Genomic DNA, 22,215 nt, shown 5'->3' with positions numbered 1-22,215 from the left:
GTTCACAATAGGTCACTTTTCTCCTAAGAAGGAAGAGGAGAGTGTTGAAGACTTAAGGCTAATTCGCAGGTCACAGAGAGCAACAAAAGGCAGACCTCCAAAGAGATTTGCTGATGAGTTTGCTAAGATAGCAGTAACAGCTGTTAAAAGCACCAAGAAGGTGTTTGAACCTTCAAGTTTCCAAGAAATCCAGGATTTGGATTCAAAGGAAGCTGAGCCATGGTTAAATGCCATGAAGGCTGAGCTTGATTCCTTGGAAAGGAACAAAACATGGGACCTTGTTCCAGTAGTTCCAGGAATGAAACTGCTTGGAAGCAAATGGGTCTTCAAAGCGAAGACAGATCAAAATGGCAAGATAGTCAGACACAAAGCCAGATTGGTAGCCAGAGGTTTTGCACAGGTACCAGGTGAAGACTATCACGAGACCTACTCACCCACCGTGAGGTATGAGAGCATTAGGCTTATGCTCAAGCTAGCTGCAGAAGAGAATCTACACATTAGTCACCATGATGTGAATACAGCTTTTCTGTACGGATCTCTAGATGAATCACTTTATATGCTTCCACCTGATGGCGTACAGGTAAAACAGGGATTTGTTTGTGCTCTGAAGAAGTCCCTTTATGGTCTCAAACAAAGTGCACGGTGTTGGCACACAAAACTCACTGAAGTATTGTTTTCTCTAGGTTTTAAGCAAGGGAAAGCTGATCCATGTGTATTTGTCAAAGAGGAGGGGCAAAAGAAACTGTATTGTTTGTTTTATGTTGATGATCTTTTATTCTTTTGGAAGGATGTCACAATGTACAATAATGCCCTAGCTCAATTGAAAGAGCACTTTGACATGAAAGATCTTGGTGAGGTAAACAACTGCCTATCTCTGGAAATAGAGAGAGATCAAGATGGTAACATTCTAGTACACCAGTCACGTAAAATTGCTGATGTGTTAAGCAAACTAAACCTGATGGATGCTAACCCTGTAGACACACCGATGACAACAGGTTATCAGGTAGATGACACTGGAGAAGCATTTTCTGATACTACACTGTACAGAAGTGTGCTAGGCAAGCTAAACTTCATTGCCAGATGTTCAAGACCAGACATTGCTGTTAGCTGTAATTTGCTAAGCAGACAAGTCAACAATCCTACTGTTAAGGATTGGAAAGCTCTGAAACGCATAGCGCGGTATTTGAAAGGCACTATGCATTACAGACTGAGATTTAACAATCAGAAGTCTGGTGGTCTTGAGATATTTGCAGATGCAAGTTTTGGAAGTGACACTACAGACAGGAAAAGTACGTCTGGAGTTTGCTATAAGTACAATCAGGGTCTATTTGATTGGTCATGCAAGAAGCAAACAACAGTTAGCTTAAGTACTTGTGAAGCTGAACTGAATGCACTGTCTTATTCACTTAAGGATTGTGAATGGTTGTTACAATTGTGCAAAGACATGAAAATTCCTGTCAAATGTCCAATCCAGGTTTACCAGGACAACAAAGCATGTTTGGCTTTGCTGAATTCTGAAGGTTGTAAGCAAAGCACGAAGCACTTGCAATTAAAGTTGCAACATGCTAGGGAACGTATTCAAAAGGGACTCGTAACGGTGTCCTATATGCCAGGTAATGAAATTCCTGCTGATGTATTGTCCAAGATTGTATCAAGGGGTCAACACTGTACCTATGTGCAGAAGTTGGGTTTGTACTGATATTGTACGAACACGCTGCCCAGTGATGTTCACAGAAAGGGGGAGGATGTTGGTTTCTGCTTCCTTCACTGAGCAGCGAAATGCTTGTAACAAGACAATGTTTACATTCCACAGTCAAATGCTGTTGGGTTTTCTCACGGGAAAGGAGACTGGATGTGACGTACACTGGTTTCCTGTTTTTCACTGTTCTTTGCAGTTCAGTGTGATTCTCTCCGTGCTTTAGAGGAGAGAGGATGCTTTTCTCTGCTCCGGCAGAGGGAAGATGTATTTCTGTAAATTACCAGCTTTGAAGTGTAAATAAAGTAATATAGAGCATGTTGGCACGTACTTTTCATCATTCCGCTGTGCACTGGACACTGCTTATCTCCAACACAATAAACATCTTCCAATCTTCTTTAAACGTATGTTCTCTTGTTCTATATGTTAAGTCTGCTGGCTGCATATATTCCATCAGTTTAAGTAGCCGCTCTTCTTTGGTTGGGACCTCGCTCGTTTTCCATTTTTGGGCTAACAAAACATGGGTTGCAGTAGTGGCATACATAAATAACGTCTGGGAATCTGGCACCTGGGAATTTCCATCTGAATTATCCCCAACAAAAAGGACTATGGGTTTTTTGGGGGGGGCAGGGGGAGTACTTTAAAACATTTTTTTTCAGGTCATTATAAATTATTTCCCAGTACTCTTTTACAAGTCCACCGCATATGATAGAACACCATGAGTGCTCACTGGAAGGACAGATCCTGAAGCTGAGACTCCAATACTTTGGCCACCTCATGAGAAGAGAAGACTCCCTGGAAAAGACCCTGATGTTGGGAAAGATGGAGGGCACAAGGAGAAGGGGATGACAGAGGATGAGATGGTTGGACAGTGTTATCGAAGCTACCAGCATGAGTTTACCAAACTGTGGGAGGCAGTGGAAGACAGGAGTGCCTGGCGTGCTCTGGTCCATGGGGTCACGAAGAGTCGGACACGACTAAACGACTAAACAACAATACCCTGAACCTCATTGCATCTCCAGATGTACTTCCACATATCTGTCCGGATTCTTCCAGCATTAATCTCCATTGGATGTCCATGAGTTCTACTGTTAGGAGAGAGAGTGATGGAGAAACTGTTCCCTAGCCACTATATCTATGCAATGAATAATTTTATAAACTTCTCTCATGTTACCTCTCAGTCACCTTTTCGCTATACTAAAAACTTTCTTCAGAGGTGAGTCACTTGATTATTTTGGTTGCCCTATTCTGAACCCCTTCCAACTCTGCAATACCCTTTGTGAGGTTTTTGTACACAGTATTCAAAATGACTGGCCAAAATTCAAATTACAGCTAGTGGGAACTCCCGCCATTCTAAGCGGCTGACCTGGGGATCGCCCAGACCAGCGTTGCTCCCTGAGGCTCAGAGCCCACCACTAAGAGCATGGGTAGGCAAACTAAGGCCCGGGGGCAGGATCTGGCCCAATTGCGTTCTAAATCTGGCCCGCGGATGGTCCAGGAATCAGCGTATTTTTACATGAGTAGAATGTGTCCATTTATTTAAAATGCATCTCTGGGCTATTTGTGGGGCATTGGAAATCGTTCATTCCCCCCCCCCTCCAAAATATAGTCTGGTTCCCTACAAGGTCTGAGGGACAGTAGACCGGCCCCCTGCTGACCCCTGACTAAGAGCCACAACTGCCACCCATCCCAGGACTGGGTAAGCAGCCATTATAAACACCAAGGTCTTGTTCCTGATCATTCCCCACCAGTTCAGACCCCATAAGTATAAATGTGAAATTAAGATTTTTTTAATGCCAGCATACATCACTTTCCACTTGTTTACACTGAACTGCATTTTACATTTAATTGCCCACCCACTAAGTTTGGAGAGGTCCTTTTGAAGCTCTTCACAATCTCTTTTGGGTTTAACAACCCTGAACATTTTAGTCTCCTTGGCAAACATTGCCACCTCACTTGGCAATCACATACCATCAGCCCGTGAAGTGTTTAAAGCTAAACCCCAAGCACAGTTATTATACGGGGCTCAGATTTGCACAGGCACTCACCTTGGATTTACAGAACCTGTTCAATCTAAGTTCTTAAGGCAATTCCCCCCCGTTCCATCCTGTGTTCCAAATGCTTCAATGAACTTGGAGCTAATCTCCCCTCTGTTGAATTACAGATTTGGCGTAGGACATTTAATTATTGACTTCGGCTAAATTTAAACCCCACTGATCTACTACCCTTAGTATCGCAAGATAGTCATGAGAGTGCTTGGACTAAAATTGTCAACTAAAAGCTTTACTTTTCAGGTTTAACAACAGTTGTTAATATTGGGGCTTCAGTAAAGGAAATAATTTAATTAGACAGTGCCTATATGATATTGAGCGACAGAATAATTTGGCCACAATAAGGAAATTTTGTCCATGGTATGATTATTTTCTACCTAGTCATTCTGACATGTTGGCAAACTCTTTGCAAAATTTAACAATTCCAAAATACAGACGCGCTTTCACTTTCGCAAGATTGAATATGCTGCCTTCGGCTGTATTTGAGGGTCGATTTCAAAAAATTCCACTGGGAAAATGGTTTTGTCCATGTGGAGATGGCAGTATTGAGTCAGTGGCTCATGTGCTTCTGGCTTGCATGCTTCATAAAGATTTGAGAAGTGAGGTTGTTACCCCTCTATTATTGTTGCTCAACCATTGCTACCGTGTCCTTTCTTTGAGCAGATCAAGATGACAGCAAAAACTGTAAGGTTTTTTAGCAGGGGCAATTAGAATAAGATCCATTATTTGATTATTGATGTAAACCTCCAAAATGTATTTTGTACAGTTAAGTTTTTGCCTCTATCTTCAGTACATTTTATTTTATTTTATTGCAATGGCTAGTGGCTGATGCAAATAAAGATTCTTCTGATCCTGCCACCTCACTGCTCACCCGTAACACTGCTGCTTAACAGATTTCTGATCCAGAGAGGACTTCTCCTCTTGCTGCATGATTGCTAAGCTTACTCAGGAGTATTTGGTCAGGTAGCTTGGCGAGAGCTTTTTTGAAAGGACATAGGCATCCATTATGGTCACAATCATGCTCCTTAGTTAATAGAGGGCAACTAAGGACAGCAAGACCGGAGCTGAGTGTTCCTGGTTGTTAGGGTGATAGAGGTTATAATATTTTTTTATATCTGTGGTGTTTATTTTAAATTACGTTAAAAGTCCATTTGCTTTTTGTGTTCATGGTTGCCTCCAACCTTTTACATGATTGTACTGTTCTCTGAGGCAAAGCAAGAGACCACCAGCTTCTGAGGTGATTTCTTAATTATTTATTCTCGGCCCATCAGACTTTCCCATTTGGCCCATGAAGCTGTTTTGGGCAAACCATAGCCACTCACCCTACGCCTGATGTCATGCAGGTGAGGGCAGGGCTTTCCTGCCCCCCAAAGCACCTGACAACCAGGCACCTTCCCCTGCCCAAGTCCATCACTTTAGGAGCAAGAGGGCCCTTTAATTCAAATCTCCAATCTCCTTTTGCTTGGCAAAGGTTCTCTCAAACCCTATTTGCCTTATAGGGTCCCCAGTTCTAGGTTCCTAGAACCTCAAACATTCTCCCAACTACTGGTATTCTGCTGCCACCATGTAAACATTAATATCTCTGACTGACTTTGCCACAGCAAATATGTTCTCAGATATGTTCTCTTGAACTGGAGCACCTTTGACTTGTTTGGATTAAGGTGCAAGTGTCAAAGCTACGCCCCTTCAGAAAGGCAGAACCGTCGTGCCAAAATGATCTACAGCTGCGGAGATCATGATACTGTTTGGTTCTACTCCCCTCTCTCCCAAAATATCAGGTTGGGCAAGTTCTAGAAAGAGACCATAGGAACACAGAAAAAGCACAGAAGAACAATGTCATATAGATAAAGGTAAAGGACCCCTGGACAGTTAAGTCCAGTCAAAGGCGACTATGGGGTGTGGTGCTCATCTCGCTTTCAGGCCGAGGGAGCTGGCATTTGCCCATAGACAGCTTTGCGGGTCACGTGGCCAGCAGGACTAAACCACTTCTGGCACAACGGGACAGCGTGACGGAAACCAGAGCGCACAGAAATGCCGTTTACCTTCCCGCTGCAGGGGTACTTGTTTATCTACTTGAACTGGTGTGCTTTCAAACTGCTAGGTTGGCAGGAGCTGGAACAGAGCAATGAGAGCTCACCCCATCGTGGGGATTTGAATCACCAATCTTCTGATCAGCAAGCCCAAGAGGCTCAGTGGTTTAGACCACAGCACTGCCCACTCCCTTTAATGTCATATAGCTTCCCTATATGACACGAGTGGGGGGAAAGTGGAAATTCTGGAGTAAAGTTCTGTGGGAACATCTTCATTTGACTTGACCTTAGTCTGATATTTTAAATAATGATATCTAGTGATTAACTTGTTTTTTAACAATCTGTTTCATCAGTTTGGAATGATCTGAAATAACCATTCACTATATACATTTGTTCCGCATGCTTTGCTTGCGGCCATTTATTATGGCCTGATAACCACTGTTTCAGAAGAAGTCTATATTATTTATAGAGCACAATATGATTTGATGAGCACTTGTAGATTTTAACATGATTAACTGCCCTTTCATTGTTTAACCCATTACAGGTAAATGTACACATTGTGTGTGTGAGTTTATATATCTAGATAAAGATATAGATATGTGGATATATATCTACTGTTTGAGAACTCTAAAGGGAGGTGAAAGGGAAGAAACAGTCAGATAAACAAAAGCTAAGAGAGAAGGAAAGGACATTTTTAATAGCTGTGTCATCCTTGACTTTGGGAATATAGAATCTGAATTATTTGTATTATTTACCATAACGCAACAGAGTCTAAATGCTTTGACAACATTAATAAATTTAAGGGTGTCAATAATTTGGAAAATGCAGGTTAAAGGCACAAACAAGTTCAAGGTTACCAGCATTAAGCAAAATACAAATCTAAAGGACAAGGTGACACTGATGTTAATGGAACACCTGTTAGTTTCAGCTGAGTAGGAAGGCAAATGCTCTGCAGGACAAAACATTCCTATGTTTCTTTTTCATCTTATTTGGCAACAGGGAGGAGGGAGCTAGAAAACTTGTACACCTTGTATGGGAGCAGGGACTTCAAAAATCCTAACACCCATTAAAATGAATGGGAACTGTACAAGTGCTCAGTTTCACAGTTATATGAGAGTGGTATTTGAAGAATATGAGTATGTCCAAAATATGTTAACCATTTTTGATAAATGGACTTCTAAAAAAAAGAATATGAAGCTCAGTTGCACATTTGAACTTTTTTTTTAAAAAAATCAGTATTTAAAAAATATTGTCAATAAGGTTGCAAAATCAGTTGCTGCTCTCTCCCCAGGCTTTCGTTACCCGCCCCCCCTCCCGTCATTAGATTTAGTATATAGACACATGTTAACTTGTAAATGATGCAGCAGACGGCAGTGTTTGTTCAAGTCAATTTTTGAATCTATTTGCTTGATATTTATTTGATCATAACAATTTCTGAGAAGATGAAAATCCTAATAATGAGAATCACACGAAAGCATCAACAGTCACGCAGTGTTTCTGGTGTCCTACAACTTATTTGCTGTCCGCTTTCCTTCCGGGGGATGTTAATTTTCTCATTTGCCTTTTCTTTGATTTTACTTTTCACCCTGGTAGAAGACGAGAGACAATAGCAACATGTCAAAAGGTGAACAACACTGCCATCATTTAGAAATATATTTTTGGGAAATACACATATAGTTATTACAAGTTATGTATACATCTGTGTACCTGTATAATTATATTATTTGTACCCTGTCCATCTGACTGGGCTGTCCTGGCCACTCTGGGCGGCTTCCCCCCCCCCCAAAAAAAATATAAAAACACAGGAGGACATCATATGCTAAAAACTTCCCTATACAAGGTTGCCTTAACGTCTCTTCTCAAAGTCAGATAGATGTTTATTTCCTTGACATGTGATGGGAGGGCGTTCCACAGGGTGGGCGCCACTACCGAGAAGGCCCTCTGCCTGGTTCCCTGTAACCTCACTTCTTGCAGTGAGGGAACCGCCAGAAGGCCCTCAGAGCTGGACCTTAGTGAACGATGGTGGTGGAGACACTCCTTCAGGTATACTGGGCCGAGGCCGTTTAGGGCTTTAAAAGTGAGCACCAACACTTTGAATTGTGCTCGGAAACATACTGGAAGCCAATGCAGGTCTTTCAGGATTGGTGTTATATGGTCCCTGCGGCCGTTCCCAGACACCAATTTAGCTGCCACATTCGGGATTAGTTGCAGTTTCCGAGTCACGGTCAAAGGTAGCCTCATGAAGTGCACTGTTTGACCTTGGGCCATTCATCCTCATCTACCTCATAGGGGTGTTGTGAGGAAGGTCAACCTGAGAAATTGAACGTTGATGCATCGGTTTTATATGTGTTGGTATCAACCCTGCTTCTTATCTTACCTCTCATTTATGATGCCAACCTAATTACATTCTGCTTGCCAGTCCTCTGGTATGACAGGAGAAACCAGTTCTTTAAACTTCTGCAAGGGGCAAGCCGCTTCACAGCCCGGCAAAACAAGAGCTTGGGGTGGAAGGTTTTGTTTGGCCCGATAGTGCATCTCAATGGTGAACTCACTGAAAAGAAGAAATGTAGGTCATTAAGAGCATTATGTTGTGCGGATGCCTGATGATCCATCTTCCAAAGCAACTACACTATTCCAAACTTTAAAATGGAAAGCGTAATGCTGGTGGCCAACAAAAGAGGTTCAAAGACTGTCTCAAGGCAAATCTAAAAAAATGAAGTATAAACACTGACAACTGGGAAACACTGGCCTGCAAGATCTCCAGTTGGAGAACAGCCTTTACCAAAGGTGTCATGGGCTTTGAAGATGCTTGAACTCAGGATGCAAGGGAGAAACATGCTAGGAGGAAGGCATACTTGGCAAATCCACACCGTGATCAATTCCCACCTGGAAACCAATGTCCCCACAGTGGAAGGACATGTGGATCCAGAATTGGCCTCCACAGTTACTTGTGGATTCATTGTTAAAACCGTGTTTATGTAAGACAATCTTACTCGGCTATGAGTGATTGCCAAAGAAAGAAGAAGTCATTTCTACAAGATGCAGCCATATATCACCCAGGCCTCACTTCCATTTCATAAGAACTGATCTGAGAACTCTTCTGATAAGATGGGTAGACTTCTGTACTGCTAACCACGGAAGGCTCAAGACAAGTTGCTGATTTTCTTGACTGAATGCTAATCATCTTGATGGGATTTACTTAAAGAAGCAAAACCAGCCCTTTGTCGCAAGCTGCCTGGTTGTTCAATTTATTTCATGCATATATATTTAGAAATATGTCCCACAGATATCAATTGGGTTGATTCTGAAGTAAGCCTGCAAAGGATTTCATTCCTACAGGCAGCCCTTGTTGAATTCTACCCAGGAATGTAGTCTTCAGGCAGTGCAATTATGGGCATAGTTGCTTAGAAGCAAATTTCATTGTGTTCAGTTGGGATTCTTCTCTATTAAGTGCGTTCAGGCATAATCATACACATGTTGTCTCAGGGATGAGTCCCAGTGGGGCTTATGACCCATTAAGTGTGACTAGAATTGCACTATTGTTTTGGATGTAGTCTAACAAATCCTTTCATGAAATTGGATATTTTGTGGAATTTAGTCTTGTTTTTCTTGAATAATCGAGAAAAGTTAGGAAAAAGTGAGTAGACAACCTCTCTTCTTTTGAGCATCTCTCAGTCTTTCATTTGGGAGGCCCATGACACCTTTTCATTGTTGCCCAATTCTAACCTGCTGTTTCAAGTAATTATGATTTAATTGGGGTTTCTCAGCTCTGCATCAATGATCAATATTGTAGATTTGGCACAAAGTGTGACTCAACCCTTTCAACCCCTTTCTGTCTTTCAAAGGTATGCACACCTCAGCCACTCAGCTATGAAATAATTTTTCAATAGCATTTTGAACAGCCAGACGTCAAGCTCAAACGCAGAGGGAACGCAACTGATTTTTGACCCATTTCAGCAGTGCAGGAATTGTGAGAAGAAATACTGTGTTTGAGAAGATGAGTGAATTTGCAGATGCTTACCCAATAAATCACTGATAATTATTGAATATACGAGTTCATATTTACCCACTGTCTTCTTTATATAGCTCAAAAAATAGACAGGCCGCGTATGGAGGTAGCTTTACGTTGAAAACATTGAGTGCTACTTGGAGAGCAACTATTGTGGTATCATGCTATAAAAGGGAGAAAAAAGAATTCCTTATAACTTTTATGACAGAAGTTTTTGTGTGTGTACATATGTGTACATATGAATATATAGAAAGAGAGTTCTTATCTCAGACTCTGCTAATTTCAAAGATGCCGTTTTAGACAAGGGCCTCATTATGGTCTCTAGGACGTGTGATATTGCAAAGGGAACATGCTTGCAAATAATCCAAGCAGGCACTAAAGGGAATGAAATGTGCAACAAAATGGGAATGTAAGACCTTAGACTCGTTCCAGACAGTCAGCTAATTTAGTATTTTAACATGTAGTTTCTTCACATTTGTAGCTCTGAGGCTGCCTTCAGTATTGATGAAACCTTATGTCAATCATCTCTCTCTCTTTCTCTTTGTAATTACTTTTATTTTGCAGGAACATGAGCTGTGTTGGGACCCTGATTTGGGCTGGAGGGCTATGCAGTTTTCCTACCCAAATCTCTCCCTACAGCCCCCCCAAAGATAATGTACAGAATGTGGCCCAATCCAGACCAGGAGGGTAGGGCGACTCATCAAGAGCATAACTGTTTCCCCTTCAAAGTAAAAAGTGACACTCTGTTTTTCAACCCTGTTTTTAAAAGATGTGATGCGCATAATGTTACTTGAGTAGACAAATCGCATTTCCAAATAGTCTGCTTAAAGAGGGGAGCCAAAAAGTAGCAGGAGAATGCGAGCTACAGAAGGTTTGGTCAATTTAAAATGTTCACACTTACGGCTGAATACATTAACATTTTTCTTCCATCAGTGGACTCAGTAGCCTCTGTCATCTTATTCAAAATATCTTTCACAAGGAGACCTTAATGGTGATGGAAAGGAATACAAATGCTGGTGAAACCAAGAAGCCCTTTTATCTTTAACCAATTGTTAAAGTAAATTTGCAAAGACTTTTTTTTTTGAGCTGGGGCAGAGAAGTTCTAACATTCTAGTAATACTCCCAATTCAATTGGGACAGTTGACGGGTATACAATATGGGTGCTGAGTTGGTCTATATACACATAGGAATGTGACTTTGGACTCAGCTACATTAGCAAAGGAAGGAAGGGTTTTAAATGCACTATAACATTGGGACACCAATGGCGCTGTAGAGTTGGACCCTTTGGCAACGTGACTTCCCACTATAAGCTTTATAATGCGTTTTCCTGAAATGTTTCTTTAATGAGTCTAAATCCAGCCTTTGTGTCTACACATGAGGCTTGCAGCACTTGGTCTGTCTGAGTGTCCAGCCTTCAATGCAGCCCTTGAACCAAGATAAGTTAGTTGCTCCTGCTTTAGATAATATGCATGCCATATAGAAAGAGGCGGGCTTTGTTTTGCTTTTTCTTACCTCCTTGTAGTCGTGATTTCTTTTCTCTTTCATGTATCCCAAACATTGCATTTAAGGAAAATGCCAAAAGATCTTTCAAATTGGCCATGACTTCATCAGTAGCCCAGGCTGGTAATGGCTGCTTATGATTTTTCTACAGTTGAAAAGAAATAAAAGCGGGTGGTGATTCATCTATCAGCCATGCCTTTGCTTTCTCACTCTCATCTGGTCTGTTTTTTCACAGACCTTCATGTTTCTATATAGGAAAACCCATTCCATGCCACATTGGGGCCCACACAAAATGGCTCACAGCCAGCCAATAAAACCATATTACAATGAAAGGGGATTTGGTCTAAATAAATGTCCACAATTGTAGGATTAGAATTAAACTACATAGGTTTTTGAGGTCTCCTCTCCCAGCCCCATGTCTATGGCAGTTAAAGAAAAAAAACCACACAACTGGGTTGATGAACTCAGTCTAGAAGTTCCCCTTTTTGTGGGTGTTTTAGCTTGGCTGAAATGTGTCTTTGATTTCTGATAATGTCTCTTATATGGAGCATAGAGAGGTGTGTGTGTGGTTTTTTGTGTGTGTGTAGCAGCCTTTCTCAACCTGTGGGTCCCCAGATGTTGTTGGACTACAACTTCCATCAGCCCTAGCTAGCAAGGCTAGAGCTCAGGGATGGTGGGAGTTGTAGTCCAACAACATCTGGGGACCCACAGGTTGAGAACCGCACAAAGGTAAAATGTACATTTATAGCTCTACACAACCTTGCCCCCTAAAACCACCACTGATACGTGGTCCTACCTTGGAAGGTTTCCTAGATGGAAACGCGTCCCTGAAGCTGAAAATGGTTCCTTATCCACAATGTAAACAGTAGCTTGGACCACTGCAGCTTCTGCTACTATGGTTACAACAGCCTCCAGCACAAATAATATTGAAAGCAGGATCGTTAATGACCTTGCCACAAGTGTGGCTTTTATCTGCCATGTGCCACCTGACCTCGTCCTAAACCCCTTGGTCTTTTTTGTTGGGGCTGAATGAGTTTCATATAGGTTTGCTAGAAATTACCTGAACAAGTAAAGCATCGTACGCATTCCAGAGTTTGTGATTGTTAAAATCCAGAAGAGCCTTCATATCGTATCCCAGGTTAGATGCTAATTGACCTAGAAATGGCTGAAAGATAAAGAGCAGAAGGATTAATGAACCAGAAAGTGCAAATGAATGGTAGGGCCTGATCCTGCAGTGACTGTCATTTTTTAATGGGGCAGAGTTTTGCCCTGCCAGTTCCATAATGTGGGGGTGCTGCAGTAGCCCTCAGTCTTAGAGGACAGAATTAAACGGTGGGCTTTCAGAGCTTGATCTTAAGGAGCATAAGGGGTTTGAAAGCTATTGGCAAACAAGACTGAAATATACTTGGAGTCGAGTGTGGATTTCATGCTCTTTATTCAGCTCATAGTAGTGAGAAATGAAAGTTCCCTCCAAATATGTGCTTTATACACATTATTTACAAAATGGGCCGCACGTGATTAGTTAATTCCAGGATTCTCCTGTAGGCCAATCAGGTTGTGGATTCACTTCCGCCTGGAGCTGGATAGGGTGGCTCCTGCGGACCCATCATACTGCTGCATTGTTCTAGGACCAATCAGACTGCTGCATTCTGAATCCTATTGTTCTAGGACCAATCAGACTGCTGCATTTTGGATCCTATTCAACTCAGTACATAACAAAGACGTTAATAGGCAAGCAGAGTGCTTTTGAGTATGCTCAATGGCCCCTGAAGACAGCAGCAGAAATAAAACTGACTGCCATTTTTCTGGACCAGTCAGGTTTCAGCTGACCCATGCAATGGTCATTTCGACTGTGAGATGGGAAAGATTTAGATTGCCTTGGAGAAATAGGATATGAATGGTGGGTTTGTTGAGCTCCAGTCAACTTTATAATGAGGAAAATTTATAATGAGGAAAAATAGACGTCACATCAAGAAACAAAAGGCATTTGGCTGTCTTATCAGACATTCGCAGCACATTCTGAGGTATGTCTACTCAGAAGTAAGCACCATTGATTTCAGTGGCATTTACTCGCATGGATTGCAACCATAAGATTCTCCCTTTCCATTTCTTACCATTTGACTTTTCAGTTTTTTCTGGACTGTTTTGGATCCCAAAGTTTCCTTTAGAAGCTGACTGAACTTTGGACATGGAGCACGAACAGGATAATGCAACAACTAATGAAATGAAATGAAACATATCAGCTAAAAAGACCTCCTCATATTGTCATCTGCCTGTGTATAATACATATGTCCATCCTAAATTCAGATTAATAGTGGGAAGATGCTTGAAGCGCAACCAGTCCGTAGCGTGTGATTAGAACTCCCACTTTTTCTGTTGCAAAAAGTTGCCTTGGTCAGGGGCGGCTTGTGCTAAAGGCTTGGTGGGTTTGCATGGAGATAGAAAGTAGAGCCTCCATGCTTGCTAGACTTTCAGTGCTGACCTTTCTTCAGACTGATACTCTCAGGGCTGCTGACCTCACTTCCTCCTTCTTCACCCCACCATTGAGAGGAGTTATTTTTCCTTTCTCGCTCTACTGCAGAGATGGAAGAGCAAGCATGGTTCTTTGTACATTTACCTCAGCTGCACCTAGGATCTGTGGTATCCAACAAATATTTCCTACAATAAACTTCACTTTCTTATCTTCCATACTCAGAGTGTGACTGCAGCAAGGGTCAAGTGTGCCCCTCCGAGCAGGGATTTTAATGCACACTGTAACTTCTGCTGGTGCATTTAAGCTCCAAGTGCTGTCACAGACTACCTTCCCCATGCCCATGGCCTTCATCCATGGGCCCTTGGAGGGACGTGGGTGGCACTGTGGGTTAAACCACAGAGCCTAGGACTTGCCAATCAGAAGGTCGGCAGTTCGAATCCCCGTGACGGGGTGAGCTCCCGTTGTTTGGTCCCAGCTCCTGCCAACTAGCAGTTCGAAAGCACGTCAAAGTGCAAGTAGATAAATAGGTACTGCTCCGGCGGGAAGGTAAATGGCGTTTCCGTGCGCTGCTCTGGTTCGCCAGAAGCGGTTTAGTCATGCTGGCTACATGACCCGGAAGCTGTATGCCAGCTCCCTCGGCCAATAAAGTGAGATGAGCGCCCCAACCCCAGAGTCAGTCACGACAGGACCTAATGGTCAGGGGTCCCTTTACCTTTACAGCTGGTTTTTGCAAATAGAAGCTTTAACGCTGTATCATAACTCCAAGACTTCTCTCTCTCTTATCTCTATTTATCTCTCTATTTAAGTGAAATATTCACCTCTCAGGTTGCCATGTTTCCATTGAACTGGGAGTGGAAAAGGTTAAAAATACCACACGTTTCCTTACCCTTTCCTCTGAACGTGGCACAGTATGAACTGGAATTGGTTGCCAAGCGATCTTTTTGTTCCAGATTTGGTTTCCTTTAGGAGGAAAGAGTCCGGCCAGATTGGCTTGAGCACTCATAATGGTTCGATCATAATCTGTACTTTGGACATAAATCTGAGAAGGGAAAAATGAAAGAGTGGCTCAGGATGGTATTGTTGTTTTGATCCTAGATGGTTGTTTTCCACAGGGGGAGGTATAGTTCTAACTTGCATACCCACACCAACCCACTTTCAGGGTTGCTGCTCTGGTGACTGCTGTATTCTTTTCCTGTCTGTGGCCCATCTCCTAACTGGAAATCCAGTGGGAGGGGAGGGACAGAACCAGGAGGACACGGGAAAGGAAAGACAGGGTCTTTCACCTTCTCTCGCCCTCTCTGCTGCAACGATCATAGTAGCCATTGTAAGGAGGGGAAAGGTTGGCGATGGAAAGTCACTGCGGATGCTGCTAGGCTTGTGGGGATTACAATTATGAGTAAATTTTGAACACATGGTGGAAATCACTACACTTCTGCTTCTATTTGCTTGCCCCAATCCAACAAGCATGGGGAAACTCATCCATAACTAAGCGGCATTTTAGAATGAATTGATTTTAGAATGTATTTCAATTAATTGATTGTGATTTTATGTAAACTGTGTTACTTTTACTGTGGTTAGCCGCTCTGAGCCCGGCTTCGGCTGGGGAGGGCAGGATATAAATAAAATTTTATTTATCATCATCACCATCATCATAGTTTGACCCTAACATTATATTAGTATAAATGTTATTGCTGAGAAAACGGGGAAGTTAGTTCCAATACTTGCTTCCTTTCGCTTGTATTCATCACTTAAGAAGTCCTTATATCTGTCCTTTATGAATTGACCCAACAAGTATTGCTGCCGCATTCCACGCTGTGGGAAAAAGGAAAAGGAAAAGTATGCATGTAAAACTCATTGATGTAATTTACCGTCCCCTCCAAGCTACTTCTGACTATTTCTAAATGCTACAATTGACCTTAGACTATGATTGCTCTTTGCTTTTTTTTTTTAAAAAAAATAAATTTATGTAGTTAACATTCTGTAATTTGGGTTAGTGGACCATACATAAATTATATTACTGTTTGTGTACATTGTACTGAAATGGGCATTGCTATTATTGGAGCCTGAAATAATAAATAACAACGTTTCAGAAGTTTCAGAAGCTTTGTAGAGATTTGGACGTTTGAGCAGTATAGCCATTCTGTTAAATAAAATAATAAAACTAATAATTAGTATATTAATGAGTATTATATAAAGGCAAACAAATCAACAAAATACGTTTTCATTTCTTAGAGCATTATCAGACCGTTGTGAGCTGTCCATATCCTTGTGGCCAGACATCTTCGTTGACCACATTAGTGGGAAAAGTTGAAAGAGGGCTTCTGTCGCCATGCCTGTAAACCTGGTGAAATGTTTTGAAGATTGCATTAGTTTTCATAGAAAATAGAATTGGATGCAATCTATCAGAATGAAATATTAGCTGCCCTGCTGCCGCTCTAAATGTGAAGCACACAACCCTCTCACAACATTACCCCATACCTGTCTACTCAGAAGTCCCAATGACTTGACTTCAGTAGGTCCTGCTTTTTAAGTGGCTATAATATTATAGCCTTCGTCTATCAGAGAAATGCACTAGGAAAAAGCCGCCAGAATATCTCTTAGCGGTCCTGTGCCTCAGCAATTCTGTGCAGGGCTGAGAGGTTGAAGGGGATTTGCTAATACAGCTGTATTTTGAATTTAGTTTTTGTCCTTTTGAGAGGAGAACACAATGTACGTCAGGAATTTCTAGAGCAGTGGTTTCTCCTGGACCATTTGAAAACTGCTGATGGTCTTGGTGGACCACTTAATGGTTTTTATTAACTACTGTAGTGCTTGCAATCTGCTCTGTGCTGTATAATTTTTAATTATATTTTTAGTGCTTTGTCATGTCTTATATCTTATTGTACTACACTTTGCATTTCATATAATTCAAACTGAAAAACAATGGAAGAAATAAAATAAGTATTCAAAATCATTATGAATACTTCATGAGGACATGTTGCAGACCACCTGAAGGAAGGGCATGGACCACAGTTTGGGAAACCCTATTCTAGAGCTAACAGACTTTGTGGGTGGGTATCTACAAAAGGAAGACTGTCAATAATACTGTTGTGTACTGCAAAGAATAAGTGATATTTTGCAAGTAACTTTTGTGCTGTACAGTTGGAAAAAGGAAGCAAAAAGGGAATATAAAATTTTCTCATATTCAGAAAACATGCATTGCAAAATCTGCTGACTGTTGGGCATTGACATTCAGATGTCAAGTGAAATATTGTATGTACTGAACACTTACAAGTTCATTTTGTATTCTTCATAAAGCTGACCAGAAAAATCAAGAGTTTAAATTCAATTAGACAGTATTTTGTTCAAGCTCTGGTTTGTATACTTGCTTGCTTGTTTAGACATTTTATACCCTGTCCTTTAAACAATGTTTTTTGTGTGTGATGGTACTTAGCATCATTCATCAAAAGCATTGTGTGGAATGGGAATAATGGAAAGATGGCAACCACAAAATATGGTTAGAAATAGGGGGGAAAAGGTAAAGGTAAAGGTACCTCTGACCGTACGGGCCAGTCGTGACCGACTCTGGAGTTGTGCGCCCATCTCACTTAAGAGGCTGGGGGCCAGTGCTGTCTGGAGACACTTCCGGGTCACGTGGCCAGCACGACGAAGTTGCTCTGGCGAGCCAGCACCAGTGCAGCACACGGAAACGCCGTTTACCTTCCCGCTATAAAGCGGTACCTATTTATCTACTTGCACTTAAGGGTGCTTTCGAACTGCTAGGTGGGAAGGAGCTGGGACCAAACGACGGGAGCTCACCCCGCCGCGGGGATTCGAGAAATAGGGGGTAGGGGTGGGATATTCCTAGTGGTATTTTTTAAGGGGGGAGGGAAGAGAAAAAGCTCAGAAATTTTCTCATAAAAACAAACCTTCTGAAAAAAATTCTACTTAGCATGTCAAAATGCATAAAATTATTCACAGGAACATAATTTAGAAAGAAGAACAGCAAAGATCAACACTGTCAAGGTCATTGTTAGCAATAAAAAGAAGACCTCATGCTTACCAATACAACATACTTCAGTTCCCTTCCTGTGATACTTGGGAGAAGCAGACCCAAGAACAGGATGAAGAAGTCGAAGCCACAGCTATTGAAACTGTGTAGCAGATGCATCACTGACCTCATTGCTCCTGGCAGTAATTATGAATTACCTAGTTCGTGAAGGTGGGAAGGGGAAAAGTTGTGTTTTATAAAGAGCAAACCAAGGGGTGGAGACTCTCTCTAAATTTGATATTGGAGTTTAACGTGATGGCTACTGATTTATGTATTTTCGTAATATAGTCAAGGAGGAAATGCCAAATTCTGTAGGCCTGGAGGACCACACTTGCCTGGAGGCTGTGCCACATTGCTTTTCTCCAAAAGGAAGGACACTTAGGTCTCTGCTTATGGGTAGGGAACCAAAGATAATGGGGAGGTTGCAGTCTCAGACTTCCAGGAAGAACATCATGGCAGACTGAAGGTGAGACTTGACCTTTCCAATTGGCCAGAGAAGGAATAGCTGCAGGAAGCTTACCCCAACCCCTTGCCATCCCCAGCTCAGTTTGTGCATATGCATTCATGTTATTATGGTCTTTTGTAAAGGTAAAAAAGGTACATTTTATCATATGTGGCGGACATGTAAGGTAATAAAAGCTTTCTGGGAGATGATATATTATGAAATTTAAAAATTGCTTAAAATAACTTTGGTTAAGAACCCAGAAGCCTTTTTATTAGGAGTTATAGGTACTGACATACCAAAGGAGCAGAAAAGACTTTTTATGTATGGAACAACAGCCGCCCTGATGCTACTAGCCCAAATATGGAAAGAAGACAAAGTCCCTATCAGAGAAGAATGGCAACCAAGCTGATGGACTATGTTGAGATGGCAAAACTGACAGGAACACTCAGAAACCAAGAGGACAAAAACTTTATAAAAGAATGGGAAAAAATTATAAGCTATTTAGGAGACCACTGTAAGCAGATGGAAACAAAAGCAGGATTTTAACTTTACTTGTAGTGTTAAAATTACCATGGATAATATGGTTTGAGATAAATAGGGACCGCTTACTAGCGGGAAGGTAAACGGCGTTTCCGTGTGCGGCTCTGGCTCGCCAGAGCAGCGATGTCACGCTGGCCACGTGACCCGGAAGTGTCTCCGGACAGCGCTGGCCCCTAGCCTCTTGAGTGAGATGGGCGCACAACCCCAGAGTCTGGCAAGACTGGCCCGTACGGGCAGGGGTACCTTTACCTTTTTTATTAAATGTTTAAAATGGGACCCCGTGGAGGGGATGGAGGGAAGTCCTGAGATTTGGAGGAATCTCTATATGAATATACTTTACGATTCTTCGCTTATAACTTTGTATATGTAAAACCAATAAAAATGATTAAGAAGAAGATATTCTGTACAGATGCATAATCTCATGGCCAATTGAAGTATTCGTATGGGCAAATAATCATGGTCAGTCAAGGAGCACATCAGCACAGCACAATACCATTATCTCCATAGATTAAGTGTTCATCGAAGAAGAGAATGTTTAAAAGCTGAGGTACATAATATTGTAGAAACAGACCCAACCGCCAATGGACCATAGTAACATTTGCACTTAGCAGAAATTGGACACAGGATTATGCCCTTTAGCTAATACAGGGCATCTAAGATTTGCAAGAGAGGAACCGAACGTACCTGGTTGTTTGAGGGAAATGGAAATTATATTTCATGGCTCTAAGGAAAGGACACGTTGCCATAATCTTTTCCATTAATTAAGGTTCCGTAGACACATGTTCAATAACTGAAAATAAGAGCAAAATGGGGGTGCTTTCACATATGAATAGCAAACTCTAGGGCAACAGGATTTTAGTGATGTGTAGCTGCACCATTTTACCTCAGAAAGGCTTGGCATACAGATGTAACTATTTAATTTATTTAGTTTGTTTAGCAAAGGTCTCCGGAGGGACTCGCAGTAAAGGTTTTATACAGAGGTAAATAACATGAATATCAGTACATCAATAATAATAATAATAATAATAATAATAATAATAATAATAATAATTTATTTATACCCCGCCCATCTGGCTGTGCCTCCCCAGCCACTCTGGGCAGCTTCCATAGAAACCAAAAATACAGTAAAATATCACACGTTAAAAACTTCCCTGAACAGGGCTGCCTTAAGATGTCTTCTGAATGTCAGGTAGTTGTTTATCGCTTTGACATCTGCTGGAAGGGCGTCCCACATGGCGGGCGCCACTACCGAGAAGGCCCTCTGCCTGGTTCCCTGAAGCTTTGCTTCTCGCAGTGAGGGAACCGCCAGAAGGCCCTCGGTGCTGGACCTCAGTGTCCGGGCAGAATGATGGGGATGGAGACACTCCTTCAGGTATACTGGACCGAGGCCGTTTAGGGCTTTGAAGGTCAGCACCAACACTTTGAATTGTGCTCGGAAACGTACTGGGAGCCAATGTAGGTCTTTCAAGACCGGTGTTATATGGTCTCAGCGGCCGCTCCCAGTCACCAGTCTAGCTGCCGCATTCTGGATTAGTTGTAGTTTCCGAGTCACCTTCAAAGGTAGCCCCACGTAGAGTGCATTGCAGTAGTCCAAGTGGGAGATAACCAGAGCATGCACCACTCTGGCGAGACAGTCCACAGGCAGATAGGGTCTCAGCCTACGTACCAGATGGAGCTGGTAGACAGCTGCCCTGGACACAGAATTGACCTGTGCCTCCATGGACAGCTGTGAGTCCAAAATGACTCACAATATGGATTTCACAAAAATGATATCATTTACAGAAGTGTCATGAAATTAATAACATATAGCACAATCTTTCCACCGAAATGTCTTTTGAGATGTGGCCTCCTGAAGCTTGAGCTTCATGCCGACAGGAGCAGAAACAACTTCTTCACATTTACCTCAGCTCCACAGCAGTTTTCTCAAAAGTTGTCATGCTCAGGAACTAAAATGTGGAGCCCTTTATGACAAAAAAGATATCAACCAAAAAAAGAGGGGAACTTACAGTGCTGGGGAAATTGATAACCCATTTTGAAAGTTTAAGGGAAGCCTCACTACCAGCCTGCACTTAAAGGTTCAGGGCCGTACAGAAAGGTAACATTGGGCATACCCAAACTTTCTGAGGTAATGAGTTAGTTGCCCATAATGGTGGCTGCTCTTTGCCTTACCTCTCCCACTGAGCGTGTTTGCTCTTGTTAAAGTAATGTACAGCCGTAACGTACACAGGCTCTTCCTAGGTTCAAGGTTTCAAGGAGAGGAGAAGAAGCAAGAATGCTTCATGTCAAAGGTGGGAGCTTTGCCCAACGAATCTGAGGAGCATATAGTTAAAAATATAAAGGCAAGTGAGAAAAAAAGTTATTTAAGTTCCTCATAGCCCTTGCCCACCAACACTTCACCCCACTCATCATAATCGTTGGCTGAGGTGGTTGCTTTGTTCTGCCCAATGGTAGGGCCGGCCACAGAACCAACTGTTATACCAAAGTCCTCTCACTACGTTTGCGTGCTTATCTCCACAAGCCGTGTGTGAGTGTGCGTGTACACCCCCCCCCCCCGAAACTCAGAATAGCATTTGATGCATCTAATGAAATGGACCGTACTCTCTTCTTATGCCATAATAAATTTGGTTATCTTTAAGGTAAGATTCCCTGGGTGGCATTCAACTAAATGCTACTCAGACCTACTGAAATTAATTTACCTGATCCTTAATTTCAATTGGTCTACTCTGAGTAAAATGTAGTTGACTACTACCCTTTGGAAGGGACACGGGTGGCACTGTGGGTTAAACCACAGAGCGTAGGACTTGCCGATCAGAAGGTCGGCGGTTTGAATCCCCGTGACGGGGTGAGCGTCCATTGTTCGGTCGCTGCTCCTGCCAACCTAGCAGTTTGAAAGCACCTCAAAGTGCAAGTAGATAAATAGGTACCGCTCCGATGGGAAGGTAAACGGCGTTTCTGTGCGCTGCTCTGGTTTGCCAGAAGTGGCTTAGTCATGCTGGCCACATGACCCGGAAGCTGTACGCCGGCTCCCTTGGCCAATAAAGCGAGATGAGCTCCGCAACCCCAGAGTTGTCCGCGACTGGACCTAATGGTCAAGGGTCCCTTTACCTTTACTACTCTTTGGAAACTGTAGTTAGATCCTTTGAACTCATTAGGACTTACTTTGCAGGAAACATGCCTAAGCCAGGCTGCAATGAGGAACCTTACTGCAGTTGTGGTCAGGTAGCTCCTTAGATCCATCCTCCCCCCAAGGTTGATGATTCAAGGGTTAGCTGTTCAGGTAAGAAGGGTTTTTCACATAGCCTCCAAAACAATTAAGCAGGAACCAACAGGCTACTTTCCGTCCCCAAATCTGTTCCCCTGAACTGGAGCACCTTGGAATCGTTTGGATCAAGGTGCGCATGTCAAAACTACGCCCCTTCAGAAAGGGTGGAACTACCTTGC

General features: G+C 42.3%; 2 protein-coding genes and 1 long non-coding RNA gene across 3 annotated transcripts in view; 1 reads left to right on the top strand and 2 right to left on the bottom strand.

Moving 5' to 3' along the window:
• The window catches only part of NPHP3 (nephrocystin 3), a 216,430-nt gene extending 210,753 nt beyond the window's left edge, over positions 1-5,677 (top strand). The window contains exon 28 of the mRNA XM_083705568.1: positions 5,598-5,677. The gene's annotated coding sequence lies outside the window, so the exon portion shown is untranslated. The remainder of the gene's footprint in view (positions 1-5,597) is intronic.
• Positions 1-22,215, bottom strand: part of LOC310828515 — a 52,561-nt gene that overhangs the window by 24,331 nt on the left and 6,015 nt on the right. The window lies entirely within an intron of this gene.
• LOC310828448 (prostatic acid phosphatase-like) lies at positions 7,154-17,921 on the bottom strand (the record flags this gene model as incomplete). The annotated part of the gene is made up of 11 exons (XM_083706157.1): positions 7,154-7,363; positions 8,155-8,328; positions 9,844-9,950; positions 10,688-10,770; positions 11,299-11,431; positions 12,347-12,451; positions 13,401-13,502; positions 14,646-14,798; positions 15,485-15,571; positions 16,005-16,100; positions 17,802-17,921. 10 exons carry the CDS (start codon positions 17,919-17,921, stop codon positions 8,175-8,177), a joined length of 1,140 nt encoding a protein of 379 aa, XP_083562283.1. The 3' UTR covers positions 7,154-7,363; positions 8,155-8,174.

This window comes from Podarcis gaigeae, assembly GCF_964106915.1.
Source record: "Podarcis gaigeae genome assembly, chromosome: 12".
Classification (NCBI taxonomy): domain Eukaryota; kingdom Metazoa; phylum Chordata; class Lepidosauria; order Squamata; family Lacertidae; genus Podarcis; species Podarcis gaigeae.
Note: the sequence above shows the minus strand (reverse complement) of the source record. Positions and strands in the feature narration are given on the sequence as shown.